Below are 23,617 nucleotides of genomic sequence, written 5' to 3' on the forward strand. Positions count from 1 at the left end.
CCAAGGATGCTGTAATCCTTCATAACAACTGTTTCACCCTGCCTGGCCATCCTCAGAGAATTATGCACTTGAACCCCGAGGTCCCTCTGCCCCTGTACTCCCCTCAAAGTTGTCCCATTGAGCCTGTATCGTCTCCCCATGTTTCTTCCACCAAAATGCATTACCTCATCTTTCGCTGCATTGACGTTCATCTGCCAGGTGTCTGTCCATTTGGCCAACTTATCAATGTCCCTCTGAAGTCGCTCAGCATCATCCTCACAGTTCACTATTTTCCCGAGCTCAGTATCATCTGCAAATTTAGAGATTTTGCCCTGAACACCCACTTGTAAATCATTTATAAAAATCAGGAAAAGCAATGTTCCCAACACTGAGCCCTGGGGACACCACTTTCAACTTGTCTCCAGTCTGAGAAATGGCCATCTATACCTGCCCTCTGTTTCCTATCAGGCAACTTCTAATCCATGGTACCAAGGACCCATCAATCCCAAACATTTTTAATTTGCTAACCAACCTACCATGTGACACTGAATCAAATGCTTTCTGAAAGTCCAAATATACAACATCCACGGCACTACATTCATCCACTGCCTGTGTCACCTCGTCAAAGAATTCAATGAAATTTGTAGTCACGACCTGCCCTTGACAAAGCCATGTTGACTGTCTAGTATTACCTTATTTTTCTCTAAGTGTATATTTATTTCATCCCATATTCTGGCCTCCATCAGTTTCCCCACTATTTCAAGCTGACAGGTCGGTAGTTTCCTGGGTTATCCTTTGCCCCTTTCTTAGACAACGGCGTCACATTTACAATCCTGCAGTCTCCCGGCACTAATCCTGTGTTTAGAGAGGCCTGGAAAATTTCTGTCAATGACTCCGCAACATGCTCCCTTACCTCTCTCGGCAATCTAGGATGCAACCCATCCGGGCCTGGCGACTTCTCTACCTGGAGAGCTGCCAGCCTTTTTAGCACCTTTTCTTTATCTATCACTAGACTGCTCAGTTGCTCAACACCCACATTTTCAACTGGTCCACTGTCACCATTGTCATGGAGCAGGAACCATTTCAACCACCTGTACCCTCCTTGGCGATGGGGTGCAGGCTGTCAGGGTCCACCCAATAGCCCAAATACACCACTTCTTTCCTGTGACATACGCACTCCGCACAGCGGAAGCGGATCCCAAAATTGGAAAACACCTCGAAGTTCTACAAATAGAACATAGAACATAGAACAATACAGCGCAGTACAGGCCCTTCGGCCCACGATGTTGCACCGAAACAAAAGCCATCCAACCTACACTATGCCATTATCATCCATATGTTTATCCAATAAACTTTTAAATGCCCTCAATGTTGGCGAGTTCACTACTGTAGCAGGTAGGGCATTCCACGGCCTCACTACTCTTTGCGTAAAGAACCTACCTCTGACCTCTGTCCTAATGTTCAAGTTCCGTGGCCCCTGTGATTAACACATCGACTAAGTAAACCGCAATGCACAGCAATCCATGCAGGGTGTTCTCCATGACACGTTGGAAGACAACGCACGCCGAGGAGACTCCGGATGGAAGCTGGATGTACTCAGAGACTCTTGTACGTATTAATCATGAGGTACTTCCATGAGGCACAAAGATATCGGCGCTGGGTGAATGAGTCCTCCTGGATTTTGGCCACGGCCCCTTTAACGGTACCCGAACCAGGCTGGGAATTCTTGGGGAATTTGCTCAGTGAGGCACACAAAGCGTCAGACCACACCGGGAGGACATGCTGCCAATTGGATTTCGGCGGCAGCGGTGCGCAGGGGCCCTCTTGGAGGTGAGTAGCGACTTTAAAAAGCCTTACCTGGTCCCCTGTCTGTTCTTTTCTGTTTTATTTGTTTTTATATAAGGTGGGAACCGGATGTTCGACCCGCGGACCTCTGGGAAGTCCCCCCCCCCCAACCAACCAATAAATTCTGGTGGAGAGGAAACCCGAGACACTACACGTGTAGTGTCTCCCACCCGCCCTCCTCCTCTAACCTAATAATAAGACCCATTGGTGTAAGGTAAGTGCCATATTATATTATTATATTATTAGCATTGTGCAGGTCAAGGTTCGGAGGTGGAGGAGCAGTCTCTGTCAGCGAGAGAACCTGAGAACATCTAAGACAATCAGAAGGTAAGAAGGTAAGTAAGTGATTTTTACTTATTTTTACTTTTATACCTTTTTTTCAAATTGTGTGTGTCGGGGGGAAACTGAAGTGACATCACAGAAAAGCTGTGGCCAGAGTGGCTGGTTGGGATTCTACCCTAAATTTAAAAAAAATTTGAGTATTTGGTAACTAATTAAACATAATAACTTAATTATAATTTAGAGGGATATCTATGCCAGAGATCGGAGAGTACTATAGTTAGCTATCGCATTTCTATTAGAAATCTAGTGCTAGGAAACAGATAGTTGACAGTAACTTTGAAATTTTTTTAAAAATATTTTTTTAAAAAAGACAAATTTTAATTTTAATTTTAATTAATTGACGCAATGTCAGTTAGAGGGGTGCAGTGCTCTGACTGTGAGATGTACAGGTCCGGGAGGCTTCCAGCGTCCCGGATGGCTTCATCTGCAGAAAGTGCACCCAACTGGAGCTCCTCACAGACCGCACGGTTCGGTTGGAGCAGCAATTGGATGCACTTAGGAGCATGCAGGTGGCGGAAAGCGTCATAGATCGCTGTTATGTAAATGTGGTCACACCCAAGGTGCAGGCAGAGAAATGGGTGACCACCAGAAAGGGCAGGCAGTCAGTGCAGGAATCCCCTGTGGTTGTCCCCCTCTCGAACAGATATACCCCTTTGGATACTGTCGGGGGGGATAGCCGATCAGGGGAAAACAGCAGCAGCCAGAGCAGTGGCACCACGGCTGGCTCTGATGTTCAGAAGGGAGGGTCAAAGCGCAGAAGAGTAATAGTAATAGGGGACTCTATAGTCAGGGGCACAGATAGGCGCTTCTGTGGACGTGAAAGAGACTCCAGGATGGTATGTTGCCTCCCTGGTGCCAGGGTCCAGGATGTCTCCGAACGGGTAGAGGGAATCCTGAAGGGGGAGGGCAAACAGGCAGAGGTCGTTGTACATATTGGTACTAACGACATAGGCTGGAAGGGGCATGAGGTCCTGCAGCAGGAGTTCAGGGAGCTAGGCAGAAAGTTAAAAGACAGGACCTCGAGGGTTGTAATCTCGGGATTACTCCCTGTGCCACGTGCCAGTGAGGCTAGAAATAGGAAGATAGAGCAGATAAACACGTGGCTAAACAGCTGGTGTAGGAGGGAGGGTTTCCATTATCTGGACCACTGGGAGCTCTTCCGGGGCAGATGTGACCTGTATAAGAAGGACGGGTTGCATCTAAACCAGAGAGGCATAAATATCCTGGCCGCGAGGTTTGCTAGTGTCACACGGGAGGGTTTAAGCTAGTATGGCAGGGGGGTGGACACGGGAGCAATAGGTCAGAAGGTGAGAGCATTGAGGGAGAACTAGGGAATAGGGACAGTGTGGCTCTGAGGCAGAGCAGACGGGGAGAAGTTGCTGAACACAGCGAGTCTGGTGGCCTGAAGTGCATATGTTTTAATGCAAGGAGCATTATGGGTAAGGCAGATGAACTTAGAGCTTGGATTAGTACTTGGAACTATGATGCTGTTGCCATTACAGAGACCTGGTTGAGGGAAGGGCAGGATTGGCAGTTAAACGTTCCAGGATTTAGATGTTTCAGGCGGGATAGAGGGGGATGTAAAAGGGAGGTGGAGTTGCGCTACTTGTTCGGGAGAATATCACAGCTGTACTGCGAGAGGACACCTCAGAGGGCAGTGAGGCTATTTGGGTAGAGATCAGGAATAAGAAGGGTGCAGTCACAATGTTGGGGGTATACTACAGGCCTCCCAACAGCCAGCGGGAGATAGAGGAGCAGATAGGTAGACATATTTTGGAAAAGAGTAAAAACAGGGTTGTGGTGATGGGAGACTTCAACTTCCCCAATATTGACTGGGACTCACTTAGTGCCAGGGGCTTAGACGGGGCGGAGTTTGTAAGGAGCATCCAGGAGGGCTTCTTAAAACAATATGTGGACAGTCCAACTAGGGAAGGGGCGGTACTGGACCTGGTATTGGGGAATGAGCCCGGCCAGGTGGTAGATGTTTCAGTAGGGGAGCATTTCGGTGACAGTGACCACAATTCAGTAAGTTTTAAAGTACTGGTGGACAAGGATAAGAGTGGTCCGAGGATGAATGTGCTAAATTGGGGGAAGGCTAATTATAACAATATTAGGCGGGAACTGAAGAACATAAATTGGGGGCGGATGTTTGACGGCAAATCAACATCTGACATGTGGGAGGCTTTCAAGTGGCAGTTGAAAGGAATACAGGACCAGCATGTTCCTGTGAGGAAGAAAGATAAATACGGCAATTTTCGGGAACCTTGGATGACGAGTGATATTGTAGGCCTCGTCAAAAAGAAAAAGGAGGCATTTGTCAGGGCTAAAAGGCTGGGAACAGACAAAGCCTGCGTGGAATATAAGGAAAGTAGGAAGGAACTTAAGCAAGGAGTCAGGAGGGCTAGAAGGGGTCACGAAAAGTCATTGGCAAATAGGGTTAAGGAAAATCTCAAGGCTTTTTACACGTACATAAAAAGCAAGAGGGTAGCCAGGGAAAGGGTTGGCCCACTGAAGGATAGGCAAGGGAATCTATGTGTGGAGCCAGAGGAAATGGGCAAGGTACTAAATGAATACTTTGCATCAGTATTCACCAAAGAGAAGGAATTGGTAGATGTTGAGTCTGGAGAAGGGGGTGTAGATAGCCTGGGTCACATTGAGATCCAAAAAGACGAGGTGTTGGGTGTCTTAAAAAATATTAAGGTAGATAAGTCCCCAGGGCCTGATGGGATCTACCCCAGAATACTGAAGGAGGCTGTAGAGGAAATTGCTGAGGCCTTGACAGAATTCTTTGGATCCTCGCTGTCTTCCGAGGATGTCCCGGAGGGCTGGAAAATAGCCAATGTTGTTCCTCTGTTTAAGAAGGGTAGCAAGGATAATCCCGGGAACTACAGGCCGGTGAGCCTTACTTCAGTCGTAGGGAAATTACTGGAGAGAATTCTTCGAGACAGGATCTACTCCCATTTGGAAGCAAATGGACGTATTAGTGAGAGGCAGCACGGTTTTGTGAAGGGGAGGTCGTGTCTCACTAACTTGATAGAGTTTTTCGAGGAGGTCACTAAGATGATTGATGCAGGTAGGGCAGTGGATGTTGTCTATATGGACTTCAGTAAGGCCTTTGACAAGGTCCCTCATGGTAGACTAGTACAAAAGGTGAAGTCACACGGGATCAAGGGTGAGCTGGCAAGGTGGATACAGAACTGGCTAGGCCATAGAAGGCAGAGAGTAGCAATGGAGGGATGCTTTTCTAATTGGAGGGCTGTGACCAGTGGTGTTCCACAGGGATCAGTGCTGGGACCTTTGCTCTTTGTGGTATATATAAATGATTTGGAGGAAAATGTAACTGGTCTGATTAGTAAGTTTGCAGACGACACAAAGGTTGGTGGAATTGCGGATAGCGATGAGGACTGTCGGAGGATACAGCAGGATTTAGATTGTCTGGAGACTTGGGCGGAGAGATGGCAGATGGAGTTTAATCCAGACAAATGTGAGGTAATGCATTTTGGAAGGTCTAATGCAGGTAGGGAATATACAGTGAATGGTAGAACCCTCAAGAGTATTGAAAGTCAAAGAGATCTAGGAGTACAGGTCCACAGGTCATTGAAAGGGGCAACACAGGTGGGGAAGGTAGTCAAGAAGGCATACGGCATGCTTGCCTTCATTGGCCGGGGCATTAAGTATAAGAATTGGCAAGTCATGTTGCAGCTGTATAGAACCTTAGTTAGACCACACTTGGAGTATAGTGTTCAATTCTGGTCGCCACACTACCAGAAGGATGTGGAGGCTTTAGAGAGGGTGCAGAAGAGATTTACCAGAATGTTGCCTGGTATGGAGGGCATTAGCTATGAGGAGCGATTGAATAAACTCGGTTTGTTCTCACTGGAACGAAGGAGGTTGAGGGGAGACCTGATAGAGGTATATAAAATTATGAGGGGCATAGACAGAGTGGATAGTCAGAGGCTTTTCCCCAGGGTAGAGGGGTCAATTACTAGGGGGCATAGGTTTAAGGTGAGAGGGGCAAGGTTTAGAGTAGATGTACGAGGCAAGTTTTTCACGCAGAGGGTAGTGGGTGCCTGGAACTCGCTCTCGGAGGAGGTAGTGGAAGCAGGGACGATAGTGACATTTAAGGGGCATCTTGACAAATATATGAATAGGATGGGAATAGAAGGATACGGACCCAGGAAGTGTAGAAGATTGTAGTTTAGTCGGGCAGCATGGTCGGCACGGGCTTGGAGGGCCGAAGGGCCTGTTCCTGTGCTGTACATTTCTTTGTTCTTTGTTCTTTGTTCTCAATCCAACTGTAACTGGTGCAGCCAATCCATGGCCCAACAGGCTAAAGCTGCTTCCTCGCACCTCAATCAGAGGAAGGCACTGTGACTGGCGCTGATACCAGAGGGAGGGCGGTGCCCACGATATTCAGCCGTTCCCCTGTACAAGTGGCCAAACGACCGCTGTGTCAGCATGATAGGATCGACACCACTAATGAAATGGCCCCTCTCGTATCCAGCTCCATTTGGAGCAGATAACCATTAACTTGTATTGGAACGTCAATAGGGGCCAGATGGGGGCAGCCAAACAGTTCATCTGCATCTCAGACCCATCCTTGGCCTCTTCTGGGTCATCCAGATGCAAGGCCCGGTCACGGGGCTGACACCTTCCTCGACCAGGGTGGCTGGAGCACTGGCCTTCCTGTTGCCGGCGGCTACGCCTGGACCAGTGCCCATACGTCGCACACGGGTCAGAACCACCTTCAGCCGAGTCCGGGAACGTCACACATCTCAGCGGCCAGGTCGTCACCCAGAAGCCAGAGTGGCAGCAACATTCAATCCTGTCTGCGGGGTCCTCTGTGAGGGGTGATGCCTCAAAGCTGCATGTATCTCTTGGGAAACATGTCAGCACTTTCTTGGGATCAGGGCATCCACAGCGCCTGCTGAAACTTCACCATAAACATTTTTCTGGCTTTCCATATTGTTGATACGCAGACCAAGCGATCGTGGAGCACATCACAAAACTCGGCTATCTTCCGTTGCTGAGAACTCAGTGCCAGACTCACCGGTGTACCCCTCCACCATATTAAATCAATATCTTTGAACGATTATCAATGGGGTTAAGTGTTGCGTCACAAGTGTCACATCGCAGGGTACGTGAAACTCCAGATCACCTCGAATGTGTGCATCCACAGGCTGTTCACAGGGTGACCATCTAGCGCTCATTCTCCGTGATATTGTTGGCCCCGAAGAAATAACGTATTTGTTCACCGTATTGGTTCCAGTCTTCAACACGTCAAATGCATCTAACCCCCAATCGGAGGCACAGTGGAGCATCAAAGAAATCTAAACCTGGGTCCAGAAATTAGGGAGGTGGCTCAGCTGAGTCGGTACAGCATCGACAGCAAATCAGTTTCCTCCTCATCGCCAGTTTAATAAGGACATGAGGAGTCCACACCGAGTAAAAATAAGAACAATGTTTTATTTACAAACATTTTATTTACACTTCCCGGGAGACCCCTACAACGCAAGGAGCACTGGAAGACCAGCATTCCCACTCAGTAAGCCCCATGCGGGATATTACAATCTCCCAGTGTCCTGGCTGATATTTATCCCTTGGCCATGAATCACTGCATTTTCCCACAAGGACATTCCTGTGCGGTGCACGCATCCCCCCAGCTGCTAATGTCTGGTGGGAGGATTCATGTGCACAGATTTGCAAAATGTCAGTCGAACATTCCTAAGAATTAAACTTCAATCCACTTTCTCCTGCATGCTCCCTTCAATGCTTGTTCCCTTGTAAAACAAACAAAAACCCAATCATTTTGCAAAACAAACTTGGCCTAGTGTCAACCATTGTGGATTATTTTGTGGGGGAGGGGAAAGCCAGTCAGCCAGTGCAATAAAAATGGAATTAGCCGTCAGCATAATTCGGATAACATGCTTTTGACCGTGTGAAGGAAATATTCCTGTTGGCTGAGATGAAAACGGGTCAGATTACTTTTATGTTGTGTTATATTTCACTCGGATACACTTTAAGGATCACTGAAATATCTGAGCAACTCTCTTCTTTCTCAATGTCAGTCTCAACTGGAAATTAATCCTGATGCTGAGCGATTTTCAAAAAGGCATCAAATAGTCCATGATAATTATCACAATGCTGTTCAAAATAATAGTTACTGTGAAAATTGCTGGAAATATTTTTCCTCCCCACTAACTTGGATCTAATTACACAATTGTTGTTGGCTTAGAAAAACTCTGCATATTTTACAAAATAGAATATAAATTGTGTCCAAATGGCAGGTATAATTTATAAATTAATTTGATTAATTATTTTGAAATTTACATAGACTCAAATATCTAGAATTAATGTGAGTCAAGCTCTCTAAAAACAACCAGCATTTTAAAGAAATTGCTACGATTGAGAAATCTAATACCAGTCCATGTTTGGTCATAATTTGGTTCCGACAAAGGTTCATAAAAAATATTGGTATTGGGGATCATGCAATTTTATCTGCCTTTCATTGACACAATTCCTCCCTCATTTGTTGGTCTTCTGTTGCCATATATTATTCCATGTTCATAAGCTGAGGCAGATACAAGGCTCCCAAACATTTGCACCTCCCATTCTTCAGCTGACTTGGGGCAATATCCTCCATTTTCCCTCTGAAGAAATAGGCAGCTGAGCACCTCTTCTTATCACTGCACTGTGGGAAAGTGGAAGCTCAAACTGCCAAGTTTCTAATTTCATGGACAGAGCAGACCACCACCAGCATGCTACACACATTCATGCTGCTCATATCAAAACTCCAAAACCTAGGATTTGGCTCCTCCCTCTGCAATTGGATCCTCGACTTCCTGATCCATAGACCACAATCAGTAAGGATAAACAACAACACCTCCCCCACGATAGTCCTCAATATTGGGGCCCCACAAGGCTGCATACATAGCCCCCTACTATACTCCCTGTACACACACAACTGCGTGGTACAATTTGGTTCCAACTCCATCTACAAGTTTTCTGATGATACAACCATAGTGGGCCGGATCTTGAACAACGATGAGTCAGAATACAGGAGGGAGATAGAGAACCTAGTGGAGTGGTGGAACAACAATCTCTCCCTCAACATCAGCAAAACTAAGGAGCTGGTCATTGACTTTAGGAAGAAAAGTATTGCACACCCCTGTCAGCATCAACGGGGCCGAGGTGAAGATGGTTGACAGTTTCAAATTCCGAGGGGTGCACATCACCAGAAATCTGTCCTGGTCCACCCATGTTGATGCTACAACCAAGGAAGCACAACAGCGCCTATACTTCCTCAGGAAACTAAGGAAATTCGGCATGTCCACATTGACTCTTACCAATTTTTACAGATGCACCATAGAAAGAAACTACCTGGCTACATCACAGCCTGGTATGGCAACTGCTCAGCCCAAGACTGTAAGAAACTACAGAGAGTCGTGAACACAGCCCAATCCATCACGCAAACCCGCCTCCCATCCATTGACTCCATCTACACCTCCCGCTGCCTTGGAAAAGCGGGCAGCATAATCAAAGACCCCTCCCACTTGGGTTATTCTCTCTTCCAACCTCCTCCATCGGGCAGGAGATACAAAAGTCTGAGAACACGCACGAACAGACTCAAAAACAGCTTCTTCCCCGCTGTTACCAGACTCCTAAACAACCTCCTTATGGACTGAACTGATCTCTTCACACATCTTCTCTACTGAGTCGTACTACACTCCGTTTGCTTCACCCATTGCCTGTGTCTATGTATTTACATTGTGTATTTTCCTTATGTCCTCTGTTTTTTCATGTATGGAACAATCTGTCTGGACTGTACGCAGAACAATACTTTTCACTGTACCTCGGTACACGTGACAATAAATTAAATAAAAAACTTATTTGAATTTAAAACCAGAATGGTACATTATATTTATAGCAGATGCGAAATCATACTGGATAATCTATCAATTGCCATTAATTTCAACAAGATTTATACCACAGGGAGCGTGTTGGTGAAGCAGTGTAACAGCATTGAACCCAGCTCCCTGGATTTGTGAGGCAGCAGTGCTAACCGCTGTGCCACTGTGCCAGGGATAATCACAGGGAGCGTGTTGGTGAAGCAGTGTGACAGATGGACTGAACTGGCCATCCTTCAACTTCTGTTTTATGAGTTTGAATCCATTGCAGACCCCTGGCTATAGGTGTTCTGCATGACCCTAATGTGGCCAATCTCAGCTGTCCCCCTGGCAAATACAAGTATGCACTTATATACCTGCTAGTCTCATTCAGAATGTAACTAGGATAGTTGGGACGGGAAATAGGAAAACATATTGAGCTGTGTAAAGGAGGAATCAATTTGTGACATACTGGGAGAAAATTGCGCTATCAAATGCAATGAACCATGGCATGAGTTCTTTGAAAAAGAATTCTGGTTCTGTCTGTGCGGCGGCAGAGGTGGCCGCTATTGGCTGGCGGTGGGATTTCCGGCCGCACCATTGTCAATGGGGTTTCCCATTAAATGCGCCCCTTGCCACTGGGAAGCCTGCAGCAGGAATGCACCATCAGCGGGAACGGAGGATCCTGCCAGCTGGAATGGTCAAAAGTTCCAGCTTTTAACTCTCACTCCACACTCTCACTCTCACTTCCTGTACCAGCCTCCCCGAACAGGCGCCGGAATGTGGCGACTAGGGGCTTTTCACAGTAACTTCATTTGAAGCCTCCTTGTGACAATAAGCGATTTTCATTCATTTTTTTTTTCATTTTCAAATGCTGCCTGACCTGCTGAGTATTTCAGCATTTTTTGTTTTTTTATTATTGCTGACACAGGAACTTGTGTCAAAATTTGATTAAAAACGTGGAAAATATTCCACTTCTGAATGTCTACATACTTTCGATAAACACAAAGGCTCAGGTTTGTAACTGTTGATAAAGTGTCTCACTAAAGGATTGCTGCTGGAATGAAAATAAACTGGACCAAAACAAATTAACTAAGCATTCGGTTATAGGCAGATAAGGATCAATGACAGTAATTGAACGGAAACAGGGTGGCCAGCTGGGTACCTCATCAACCCTCAGAGTACTCTTGTTTTATTAAAAATATTCTGTAAAACTTTTCAGGTGTTGGGGGAAATGAATTTGTGCAGGAATTAATGATATTCTCATTTTCCCATGCCACGTATTAGTACAAAATGGTATCAAATCAGGGTGTGAGGAGGTGTAGAAATCTGCAACTTGATGTGGGATGTTGCAATGTGCCAAACCAATCATTTTCCAGGAATAAGCAACATTCAAAGAAACAAAAATACTGAGCAACTTGGCAGGCGCATTCTTACAGAAAAATACAGAGTGATATACCATAGTTATCAACTATTGCAGTTTCCTCAAACATAGAAAATAGTCCAATGCTGCAATCTACCGCAATGCTCCCAGCTTCCCAGTAATCTGTGAAATACCATCCGATCCACTAGCATGGGATAAGGAGAAATCAGTTTTGAATGGTCATTGCAGGGTAGCATTGCTCAGGATTTGGTAATGAAGCCAGTATCTTTATCTCTTGGTTATAATCTTTGCATGAACCAGAGTCCAATAGGAAAATAAGATTTTTTTAAATTAACCAACAATTACGTTTTCCTAATAAAGGGCATATTGATATTTTACCCGCGAGAAAGATCCCAGGTATGTGAATTGTCCAAAAAATGAAATCCTTCCTGTAATGTTGGTCAGTGATTAGATATTAAATAAAGAGTCCATAAAACATAACCCACAAGTGATACTGATCGAGTGATTGAAGTGTCTGCACCATATTGTTCTCAGCTATTGTCAATGAATTTAAAATATAAATATAAGGAAGTGACGTTCCCCAAATCGATTGTATGTTGAGCAGTGGTCAATGAACTTACAGAAAAGTGCAGATGCAACGAACGTGATGTAGAAAACAAATAAAGCCCAAAGAAGTTCAATTTATCATTAGAATATATAAAGAATATAATATTTTTTTAATATGAATGAATTTTATCATTGGGAATTACAAGAGATAAATTATCACAAAAGGTGTCACAACTATAAACTACACAAGAAATGAACTATACCAAACTCTGTGAGGAAATCTCCATTAACTATTTAAATTCATTTACGGGATGTGGGTGTCGCTGGCGAGTTCAGTATTTATTGCCCATTTCTAATTGCCTTCAAAAGGTGGCAGTGAGCTCCTTCCTTCAACCGCTGCAGTCCCTGTAGGTATACCCACAGTGCTATTAGGGAGGGAGGTCCAGGATTTCGATGCATCAGCAGTGAAGGAACGGCCATATCCATATCCAAAGCACTTAAATAGGAATTGGAAAATGTGGTTTAAAAATGGATAGAAATTTCAGATAGGGAAGCAATGGAAAATTGTCAGATGTAAATAACAGGCCAAATCTGTTTACCATGCCGTCCAAATCTCTCTGTGTACCCGAACAGGCGCTGAAATGTGGCAACTGGGGACTATTCACAGTAACTTAATTGCAATGTTACTGTAAGTCTACTTGTAACAATAAAGATTATTATTATAAAATCCTATGAGTGACTGGCTTTTCGTGTTCCTGCATTCTCATAATTGCTTCAAAGTGACATTGCAAGTAATTGCTCACATTGCAATTTTCCAATGAATAATGCTGCTGACGCCAGTATGTATAAAATGTTATTGCAACTCATTATCTTAAATAGGCTTCATAACAAAAACAAACAGAATAATAACAATAAAATAATCTTTTATTGTCACAAGTATGAAGCCACTGTTAAAAGCCCCTAGTGGCCACATTCCGGTGCCTGTTCGGGTAAGCCGGTATGGGAATTGAACACGCGCTGCTGGTCTTGTTCTGCATTACAAACCAGCTGTCTAGCCCATTGAGCTAAACCAGCCCATACGGGTAGCACAAGTGGCTAGCACTGTGGCTTCAAAGCACCAGGGTCCCAGGTTCAATTCCCCTCTGGGTCACTGTCTGTGCGGAGTCTGCACGTTCTCCCAGTGTCTGCATGGGTTTCCTCCAGGTGCTCCGGTTTCCTCTCACAGACCAAAGATGTGCAAGTTAGGTGGATTGGCCACGCTAAATTGTCTTTCGTATCTGAAAAGATTAGGAGGGGTTATTGGGTTACAGGGATAGGGTGGAAGTGAGGTCTTAAGTGCAGGCTCGCTGGGCCGAATGGCCTCCTTCTGCATTGTATGTTCTAGAAGAAGGGCCAAAGATGCAAAATAAAGTACTGGACAGAACAGGCCTCTGGGTCCTGAAGACTGGAAGTTATGAAGCAAGAACGAAGGATCTTTTTTAATTCATTCATGTGATCAAGGTGTCGCAGGCTGTGCCAGAGTTTATTGCCCATCCCCAATCACCCTTGAATTACTCCCAGTGGCAAATGAAGCATTACAACAACTTCACAATGTTTGAATGCTGAGTCTGTCAGTGAGTTACCTGTCCAGTCCACATTCATGCTTACACCCATGAACTGTTGCAATGAACACACATATCAGTGATATTAATAAGAAGATTGCATTCGCTGCTCCCTCTATATCGGAGAGACCAAACACAGACTGGGTGATCACTTTGCTGAGCACCTTTGGTCTGTGCACATTCAGGACCCTGACCTCCCTGTTGCTTGCCATTTTACCACAAGACCCTGCTCCCATGCCCACATGTCTGTCCTTGGCCTGCTGCAGTGTTCCAGTGATGCTCAATGCAAACCGGAGGAAAAACATCTCCTCTTCCAGTTAGGCACGCTACAGCCTTCCGGTCTCACCATCGAATTCAACAACTTCAGATGATCAGCTCCACCCCACCTCAACCCTTTTGTTTTCATCCCATTTCATTTTAACTGTCTTTAACCATTTCTTTCTTTCTTGTCTTTCTTTATATATATTTACCCCCCTATCTTATCCCCCCATTTACTTACCTTTTATCCCCTTTGCATCCCCCCTCCCCTCACCCACATCTACTCTGTCACACTTTACCCTCTGATGTTAGTTTATCTGCTGTTTGGCCTTTCACACCTTTTGTTCTCTCTGGGGACTGCCATTAACACTCTTTCCCCTCGGTTTCTGTGGCTGTCAGCACCCTGTTCCCTTGGTTTCTGTGGCTATGACTTATCTTTCATTCTCTCACTCCACAGTATAAATATTTCTCACTTTCTCTGTCTTTTAGCTTTGACAAAGGGTCGTCTGGACTCAAAACATTCACTCTTTTCTCTCCCTACAGATGCTGCCAGACCTGCTGAGATTTTCCAGCATTTTCTCTTTGGTAATAATAAGATCATGTATAGCTGCCCAATGCCTGACAATGTCAATGAATAACAGTCACGGAGAGCAGCAATAGCCTAAGAGCCTAAGATGCAGCCCATCTGCACTGATAATTGGTCTCATTGGACAACAGTAAATGTGCTTGAATTGACCTTCATCCACATGGTATGGGGGGAATAAATCAGCAAGGATTTCTGCTTCTGATTACTGCTAAATACCCCTGCTGCAAAGTGCACATGTCGATGTTTGGTATGGACAGGGTCAGATTAAATTCAAGGTAATCTGGCAAAGTGCAATCATATAATTCAGACATATTGGAGCACCTGGATAACCATCAATATACTCAGGAAAAGAAGGAAGTGGAAATATTGTGTGGAATACATGTTCATGTCATCAGGATTTGGGAACATGAATCAATGATACTTAATATATCCCATCTGGAGGATTGATACAGAGAATGTTGTCTGCTTTCATTCTGCTGTTTTATCAATGCTTGGCTTTCATTTCCATAAACCCAGTCTGACAATAATCTAATCATCAAAACTGAGCATGAAATCTGCAATGTCAATATAATGTTCCTAAATTATCCATTAATGATGATGTCACTGTGTTTATTGGAATTAAATTTGTCGACATTTAAAAGATTATTATTCAGCATGGAGATACTTAAACCAGAGCCCAGGCAGCAAGGGGTTTGAATGCTGCAATGAATCTTGACCAGCCACTTGACAGAGACACAAGACAAGGGCCTTTGAAATGCAAATGAGGGATTTACAACCAAAACCCCAATCAAAATTAATGAGAAATCATCAACAAAACCAAGTCACATGACTTGTTAAAATGGATAAGTTACCATCACTCAATTTTGAACTGATTGTCTTTGGATTTGAATGTGATATAATTCTTGAGAATCCTTCTCTCTGCCCCAAGGTACCTCAGTCCAGGGATTGGAACAGCTCCAAGAATGTTTCCTCCCTGTAATCACAGCACAACCCCGCTCCCACACACACAGTCAATGCTGGTCACAGTTATTCTTTCGCTGTGCTCTCTCTAACACATTCAATCCCTGTGCTCTCTCTCTAACCCATTCATTCCCTGTGCTCTCTCTAACCCATTCATTCCCTGTGCTCTCTCTCCAACCCATTCATTCCCTGTGCTCTCTCTAACCCATTCATTCCCTGTGCTCTCTCTAACCCATTCATTCCCTGTGCTCTCTCTCCAACCCATTCATTCCCTGTGCTCTCTCTAACCCATTCATTCCCTGTGCTCTCTCTAACCCATTCATTTCCTGTGCTCTCTCTCTCTAACCCATTCAATCCCTGTGCTCTCTCTAACCCATTCATTCCCTGTGCTCTCTCTAACCCATTCATTCCCTGTGCTCTCTCTCAAACTCATTCATTCCCTGTGCTCTCTCTCTAACCCATTCATTCCCTGTGCTCTCTCTCTAACCCATTCATTCCCTGTGCTCTCTCTAACCCATTCATTCCCTGTGCTCTCTCTCAAACCCATTCATTCCCTGTGCTCTCTCTCTAACCCATTCATTCCCTGTGCTCTCTCTCTAACCCATTCATTCCCTGTGCTCTCTCTCTAACCCATTCATTCCCTGTGCTCTCTCTCTAACCCATTCATTCCCTGTGCTCTCTCTAACCCATTCATTCCCTGTGCTCTCTCTCTAACCCATTCATTCCCTGTGCTCTCTTTAACCCATTCATTCCCTGTGCTCTCTCTCTAACCCATTCATTCCCTGTGCTCTCCCTCTAACCCATTCATTCCCTGTGCTGGCTTTAACACATTCATTCCCTGTGCTCTCCCTAACCCATTCATTCCCTGTGCTCTCTCTCTAACTCATTCATTTCCTGTGCTCTCTCTAACCCATTCATTCCCTGTGCTCTCTCTAACCCATTCATTCCCTGTGCTCTCTCTAACTCATTCATTCCCTGTGCTCTCGCTCAAACCCATTCATTCCCTGTGCTCTCTCTCTAACCCATTCATTCCCTGTGCTCTTGCTATAACCCATTCATTCCCTGTGCTCTCTCTCTAACCCATTCATTCCCTGTGCTCTCTTTAACCCATTCATTCCCTGTGCTCTCTCTCTAACCCATTCAATCCCTGTGCTCTCTCTAACCCATTCATTCCCTGTGCTCTCTTTAACCCATTCATTCCCTGTGCTGTCTCTCTAACCCATTCATTCCCTGTGCTCTCTTTAACCCATTCATTCCCTGTGCTCTCTCTCTAACCCATTCATTCCCTGTGCTCTCTCTCTAACCCATTCATTCCCTGTGCTCTTGCTATAACCCATTCATTCCCTGTGCTCTCTCTCTAACCCATTCATTCCCTGTGCTCTCTTTAACCCATTCATTCCCTGTGCTCTCTCTCTAACCCATTCAATCCCTGTGCTCTCTCTAACCCATTCATTCCCTGTGCTCTCTTTAACCCATTCATTCCCTGTGCTGTCTCTCTAACCCATTCATTCCCTGTGCTCTCTTTAACACATTCAATACCTGTGCTCTCTCTCTAACCTATTCAATCCCTGTGCTCTCTCTAACCCATTCATTCCCTGTGTTCTCTTTAACCCATTCATTCCCTGTGCTCTCTCTCTAACCCATTCATTCCCTGTGTTCTCTCTAACCCGGCTGCCCTGTGTTTCTGGAGGGAACTCCACTTGTCCACATTGAGCAGACTGGAAGAGGATAGATTCGAGATTGTAATTAGATTGAAATCAATCTTCAATCACCGAGCTCTTCCCTGATCGCAAAACACAGACATTGCTGACATTAATAAGTGGCGTATATTTTAATAGTAGATCTGTATTTGTCTATCAGCTGTGTGGCTTTGGGATCTATCGCCATCTTAGCTTCAAGAGCTGTGGTTAATGTGAGTGACTGGGTTACACACAGTGTGTTTATTCACTTACTGGCTAAGCTCAGGGCCAGAGCACCTCGCCATCTATAACAAGCAGCAGCAGCAGCAACAATTTATTTAATTCTGGATCAGGTTGTGAAGGATGTTTTTCTCTTTTCCGAAGCGACACGCCCAATGCAGGAAGTGGGAGCATTAAGCAGGCAGCCACTTACCTGGGTGATGTGTGGGTTGGGATTGAAGCCACATTGGCTGCAGACCACCATGTGGCACTGGGTGCACTGGTCAGCATTGCCCTCCTGGAGCGGGGTGCTGGTACAGACTGGACACAGGGCTGCCTGTGGGGCGGGAGCTGTCCGCGGTGCTGAATGTGGAGCCGCGGCGCTGGGCGGCTGGACTGGCTGCTGTCTCGCCGCTTGTCTCGCCTCCTCTTTCTCCCCAGGCTTGGGCGATGTTCTGAGAAATTGCTGAGAGGTGGATTTAACAGGTCCTTTCTGAGCAGACTCCGGCTTGCCGGCTGCTTTCTGCTTCCTGGCCGCCTGCTCGCTGTCGGCTTTGGAATCGAAGAGACTGAATTTATTCACGACGGAGGACAGAGGGTTTCCCTCCGAAAGGAAACTGGGCATCATCCTGCCTCCGGTCCCCTCTGGCCACAGACCAGCCCTGCCTCCGGTGTCCTGCAGAGAGCTGGTGGAGAGGCTTCTCTTCCAGGGAGGGCGATTCTCTAGTAATCCATTCTCAGGAGACTGGGAATCAGGGAGAGCTCCCGGCTGGTCGGCAGGATCGGGAACATCTGTCTCTGCAACTCTGCAATACAAATAAAACACAATTAACAGATAAATGAACGCAGAGAGCCTCGCAGCTGCCCCCACCCAGCCACACCACCCAGCCCAGCCAAACCACCTCAGCTTCCCTCAACTCCAATCATGTCACTAAAACCAGGAGAATTCTTCAATCGGTGCTAAACACAAACCACCGACAATTTTCAACATCAGATGCGGCACCAATACCTTAAAAAACCGAATCAAACATCCCACTCCCGCCAGGAAAAGCCTCCATGTGAAAGCGGCCACATTTTGCAGTGCTGCAGATGCTGCAAAGTACTGACGCCGAGGCTGGAGCCGACAATCAGGAATAATCACAGCATCTGGAGGGGCTGTGTCTGCAGTAAATGTCCGTCTTGTTCCAGAGCAGGGTCTCTGGCTGTCGGTAAGACTTCACCTTGGGCAGAGAGGCGAGTGCTGTGTGTGTGTGCACTGATCCTCTGCAATCCAGTGTCCCAGAGTCATCGCCAGCGTCGCCACGCAAACTGCCAGAGGAACGCCTTGCAATCCCCACATGCAAACCCTCTGCCTAATCCCAACTCCAGCAATGGGAAAACCGCCCCGCCACATGTGAACACTTTAATGACAATGACATCGCTAAACATTAAGCTGAATGTATTTACTGGCTGGCCTTTCAGCCTGTTAGTCACAGGGAGGGGGGCCCCCAGCTCTCCAATCTGAAGCGACATTGCAAACACAGAGGGCAGCTCTGAACGTGCCTGTGTGCGGAGGGGTGCTGGGCAGCCCCCTGCGCTCTGGACATGACCGCTGCGATCTGCCTCCTCTGCTCCCGACTCAGTTGGCTGACATCAGCTTCCGATGGGGCTGGAATGAGGAAGCCCTGGCGCTCTGCCTCTGAGAGCGCAGCTTGGCCAGTCGGCACACTCGCCTCATTCCCCATGCTGCCCACGGCTCCTAAACTCTGCCTCGCCTTTTATTGAACATTTTATTTTGCAAATGCTATGATAGTTCTTCCATTTTGAGCAGTCATGCCTCTCTCTCACTCCCCATTTTTCTAATGTCTCCGGATCCTCCCGAAAAGGCTGGTGCCGCAGCACGCATGCCCAGAGTGGCACTCCCTCCTCGCCTTTAAAACTGTAACGAGACCCAGGGAGGTTCCTGGAACAGGCTGCTGCACACTGCAGCTCCATGCCCAACACCGCTCCTCACACGTTTCACAACCGTGCAGGGGGACCGCACAGTTTCCAAATGTTTCTGTCTGTCTCTAACCTTTATATTATCAAAAGCTTGCCTTCCTGTCACAGAATCACAGAATGGTAAACACAAGGGAAACGATTGGCCTGTGGTCTCTGCTTTGTGTCAGAACCACCCACCCACTCCCAGTCCCTGACCCTCCTCCACAACACTGTTTACTTTACAGCTGCTGATCCCATTCCCCTTTCAACACCTTCAGTGAATCTGGATCCTCCACACTCTCCAGCAAACATTACAACCCAAATCCTAACCACTACCACACTCTCCAGCAAACATTACAATCCAAATCCTAACCACTACCACACTCTCCAGCAGACCAAAAGACTATAAGACCATAAAACAAAGGAGCAGAATTAGGCCACTCGGCCCATCGAGTCTGCTCCGCCATTCAATCATGGCTGATATTTTTCTCATCCCCATTCTCCTGCCTTCTCCCCATAACCCCTGATCCCTTTATTGATCAAAAACCTATCTATCTCTGTCTTAAAGACACTCAGTGATTTGGCCTCCACAGCCTTCTGCGGCAAAGAGTTCCACAGATTCCCCACCCTCTGGCTGAAGAAATTCCTCCTCATCTCTGTTTTAAAGGATCGTCCCTTTAGCCTGAGATTGTGTCCTCTGGTTCTAGTTTTTCCTACAAGTGGAAACATCCTCTCCACGTCCACTCTATCCAGGCCATGCAGTAACTTGTAAGTTTCAATAAGATCCCCCCTCATCCTTCTAAACGCCAACAAGTACAGACCCAGAGTCCTCAACCATTCCTCATATGACAAACATTACAATCTGAATCCTAACCACACCCACATTCTCCAGCAGACATTACAATCCAAAATCTTAACCACACCTACACTCTCCAGCAGACATAACAATCCAAATCCTAACCGCAGGGCAGCACGGTAGCACAGTGGTTAGCACTGTGGTTTCACAGCTCCAGGGTCCCAGGTACGATGCCTTGCTGCATCACTGTGTGCACGTTCTCCCCGTGTGTGCGTGGGTTTTCTCCGGGTGCTCCAGTTTCCTCCCACAGTCCAAAGATGTGCAGGTTCGGTGGATTGGACATGCTAAATTGCCCTTAGTGTGGGATTATTGGGTTATGGGGATAGAGTGGAAGTGAGGGCTCAAAGTGGGTTTGTACAGACTCAATGGGCCGAATGGCCTCATTCTGCACTGTATGTTCTATGTTCTATGACCACATTCCCCAGCAGACATTACAATCCAAGTCCTCACCACTCGCTGCATAAAAGATTTTTTAAATCTCATGTCACCATTGGACCATTTCAAATCACTATAAATTGATGTTCTCTAGTTCCAGACTCTTTTACCAAAGGAAAATTTCCCCCTGCCTATTCTGTCCAGACCCCTCATGACTTTGAACTGTCATATCTCTTCTGAATCTTCTCTTCTATAAGAAAAACAACCACGTATTTTCCAATCTCTCCACATCACTGAAGTTCAACATCCTTCGAACCAATCTCACAAATCTTCAGATTCTTCCTGAATGTGATGTGCTCACAATTGGACACAATATTCTAGTTGAGGCTGAGCCAGTGGTTTCTCCATAACTTCCTTGCTTTTGTGTTCTATCTCTTGATTTATAAAGCCCAGGATCTATTTCTAGATGGGGTTACTAGGTTACAGGAATAGGGTGGAGGTGTGGGTTTAAGTAGGGTGCTTTTTCCAAGCACCGGTGCAGACTCGATGGGCCAAATGGCCTCCTTTTGCACTATAAATTCTATGATTCTGTGATTCTATTTTGCCTTTTGAACCACTTTCTATGACCTTCAACACTTGTACACAGACCTCCAGGTCTCTGTGCTCCTGCACTCCATTTACAGTTGTGTCCTTTACTTTGTGTTGTCCACGTTTGTGTGGACCAGAAATAAATGATGCCCGATAAAGGCCTTGCTGGGGAAGCCATTAGTTCCCGGGCCCCGGGAGAATATAATATAGACATATTTAAATAAGCCTAATGGTTGATTTAAATCTGCTGACCTAGATCATACCCACCCAGTGGGGGTGAAATCCAGATTGAAGTTTGTTTGAATTTCGCGAGATGACTCAAGCATCGTGAATCTCACAAGGTGCCTCTCGTGTGATTCAACTGCTTAGTCGCGACACCGAGTGGGACGCAACGAGGCCAGTGAATCCCGCCCGCCCATCATTAACTCTGCCACCAGGCAGATAGACAGCTGGTGTGGTATCTTCAGACCTTCCAGCATCAACTTCGATGCCTTGTAGTGCATTGAGTGATATCTGTCAGTATTTTACGTGGTTAGTTAAAATTCTTTTTATTCTTTCTTCTCTGTTATCTTTGTCTTTTTGGATCTTCAAAACCAATCCTGGTATCTGGTTAGATCTTCAAAACCAGACCTGATACCATGTTACATTCTGGTGCTTGGCCGGTCAGAATAAGTGTACTAGAGAACGTTTGTGACTTGTTAAATGTTTATTGTTAGCCAATAACGTGGGTTAGATAACCATAAGAAAATGATCAAAAACTACTAACTATTATAAATTATCCAAGAGCTACTACAAATGTGACCATCCACTGCGACGACTATCTCTAGACTCCCTGAAGTCACAGTGTCACATGTTTTTCTCTACTAACACCTTCTGGTTGTAGGTCATATACATTACTATTTACATCATTGCTTATGCATATTATCATACTTCTCAACTGTCTTTTGATTCTCTAACCTTGGCCCCTTATTCATTTCTCCCCCTTTCTGTTCCACGTACAGAGTGCAGCCTTTAGTTATCTTGGTTCTAATTTGTACGTTTCCTCCCCAGACCTCTTCATTTTCAAAAGCAAACTCGAGCCCTGCCTCATCAACCATATTCTTGGTCATGTCTCTTAACACTCTGTCATTCACAGAGTTTCATTGTGTTGAGGTCCTGTATCAAAGCAATACCTCTGCTGTTCAGATCACTCACAATAACATGTGGACCTCGGTCGAACTGAGAGTCACAGTGGGCCGGGAAGAACTACTAGCACCTGGCACCTGACAGGGTGGGAGGGGGTAGAAGGTCTTAAGAACTGTCATTCCCATTGGCAGATGACCCAGTTATGAGATATAGAAAACAATGGCATCTCAAAAGAAAATAGTTTGGAATTTAAAAAAAAGAGGCCCATGATCAGTCCTCAATAAAATGCTAGCAAGAGAGAGACTGCCTGAGTTCACCCAGAGAGTGAGGGTGAAGGTGTTACAGCTGAAAGCTACTTGTGGAATTAGATTACTTGAGATGGGGCTGGGATTCACTACTCGGAAGACTAAGGTTTCATCTGATCTCATTATCAAGTCAGCCAGTCACATATCGGGATAATTAATAACACAACACCATTCACCCGCCACCTCGACTAAAAACACTAAACTTTAGCTCTAAATAATAAATAGGAAAATTGAAGCATAAGAAAAATAAGATGAGCAGAGTGTGTTACAGGAAGTATGTTAATACCAACAGGAAGTGATCAACATGCAACGATTTTGGAAGAGATACAAGTTCAATCCGTGTCCAATCAGTTGACTGATTTCCAACAATTCAGCACAATCTTTGCTGGAAATCTTTTTGTTACAAAGTACAGACATGTTGGTGTCCTGAGAGTAGATATCCTCAATAATTGTTTAATTGGTTACCTTTCGCAATATAAAGACGTATATTCAGTAAACATTTAATTATTTATGGCCTCTGAGAACCAAGGACTGTAATTAATTAAAACATTGTGAAATGGCACATCTTTTTCAATGGGAAGAATTATTAAAGCCCCTCCCTCAGTCTGCACAGCTCAAGTAACCAGTTCTGGCTCTTCAAGCAACATATCCAACATTGAAAAGTGATAGAATTTAAAAAGACAAACTCACTTCCTGGCTGTGACAAATGTCACCTTCAATTAAATATCAGGTTTTGAGGTTACAGGTTTCTATCTCCCTTCAGTTATCCCCCATGTTTGATCCAATGTTTTAAAAGTTAATCACAAGCCATCCGCCTGGACTTTGCCGACTTGCTTGATTAATACAAACTATCTTTCTGAAGCATCTTCCAAGTGGCCTAGCTGCTGAAGCATTTTTTAAATCAACTAGTTAGCTAAAATCCATTGCACCCAAGACACCAGGTTCATTCAAATTAGGTTATTATTTCATTATTTAACAATTCTTTCACGCAGTGTGGGCGTCGCTGGCTACACCGCATTGATTGCCCATTAGGAGGTGGTGGTGAGCTGCCTTCTTGTACCGCTGCAGTCCCTGCAATGTAGGTACACCCACTGTGCTGTTAGGGAGGGAGTTCTAGAATGTTG

The 23,617-nt window shown here is 45.5% G+C and overlaps 1 protein-coding gene across 7 annotated transcripts in view; it reads right to left on the reverse strand.

Moving 5' to 3' along the window:
• Positions 1-18,585, reverse strand: part of pcloa (piccolo presynaptic cytomatrix protein a) — a 633,232-nt gene extending 614,647 nt beyond the window's left edge. For all 7 annotated transcript variants that reach the window (XR_011934010.1, XM_072470931.1, XM_072470933.1 and 4 more), the window contains exons 1-2: positions 18,295-18,585; positions 17,500-18,091 (exon numbers count right to left, since the gene is read on the reverse strand). Coding sequence is in view for 6 of the 7 variants with exons in the window: in XM_072470931.1 (XP_072327032.1) it covers positions 17,500-17,913 (414 nt within the window). In the remaining variant the exon portion in view is untranslated. The remainder of the gene's footprint in view (positions 1-17,499; positions 18,092-18,294) is intronic.
• Positions 18,586-23,617: the final 5,032 nt, after the last annotated feature.

This window comes from Scyliorhinus torazame, chromosome 13 (genome assembly GCF_047496885.1).
Source record: "Scyliorhinus torazame isolate Kashiwa2021f chromosome 13, sScyTor2.1, whole genome shotgun sequence".
In the NCBI taxonomy this organism is placed as follows: domain Eukaryota; kingdom Metazoa; phylum Chordata; class Chondrichthyes; order Carcharhiniformes; family Scyliorhinidae; genus Scyliorhinus; species Scyliorhinus torazame.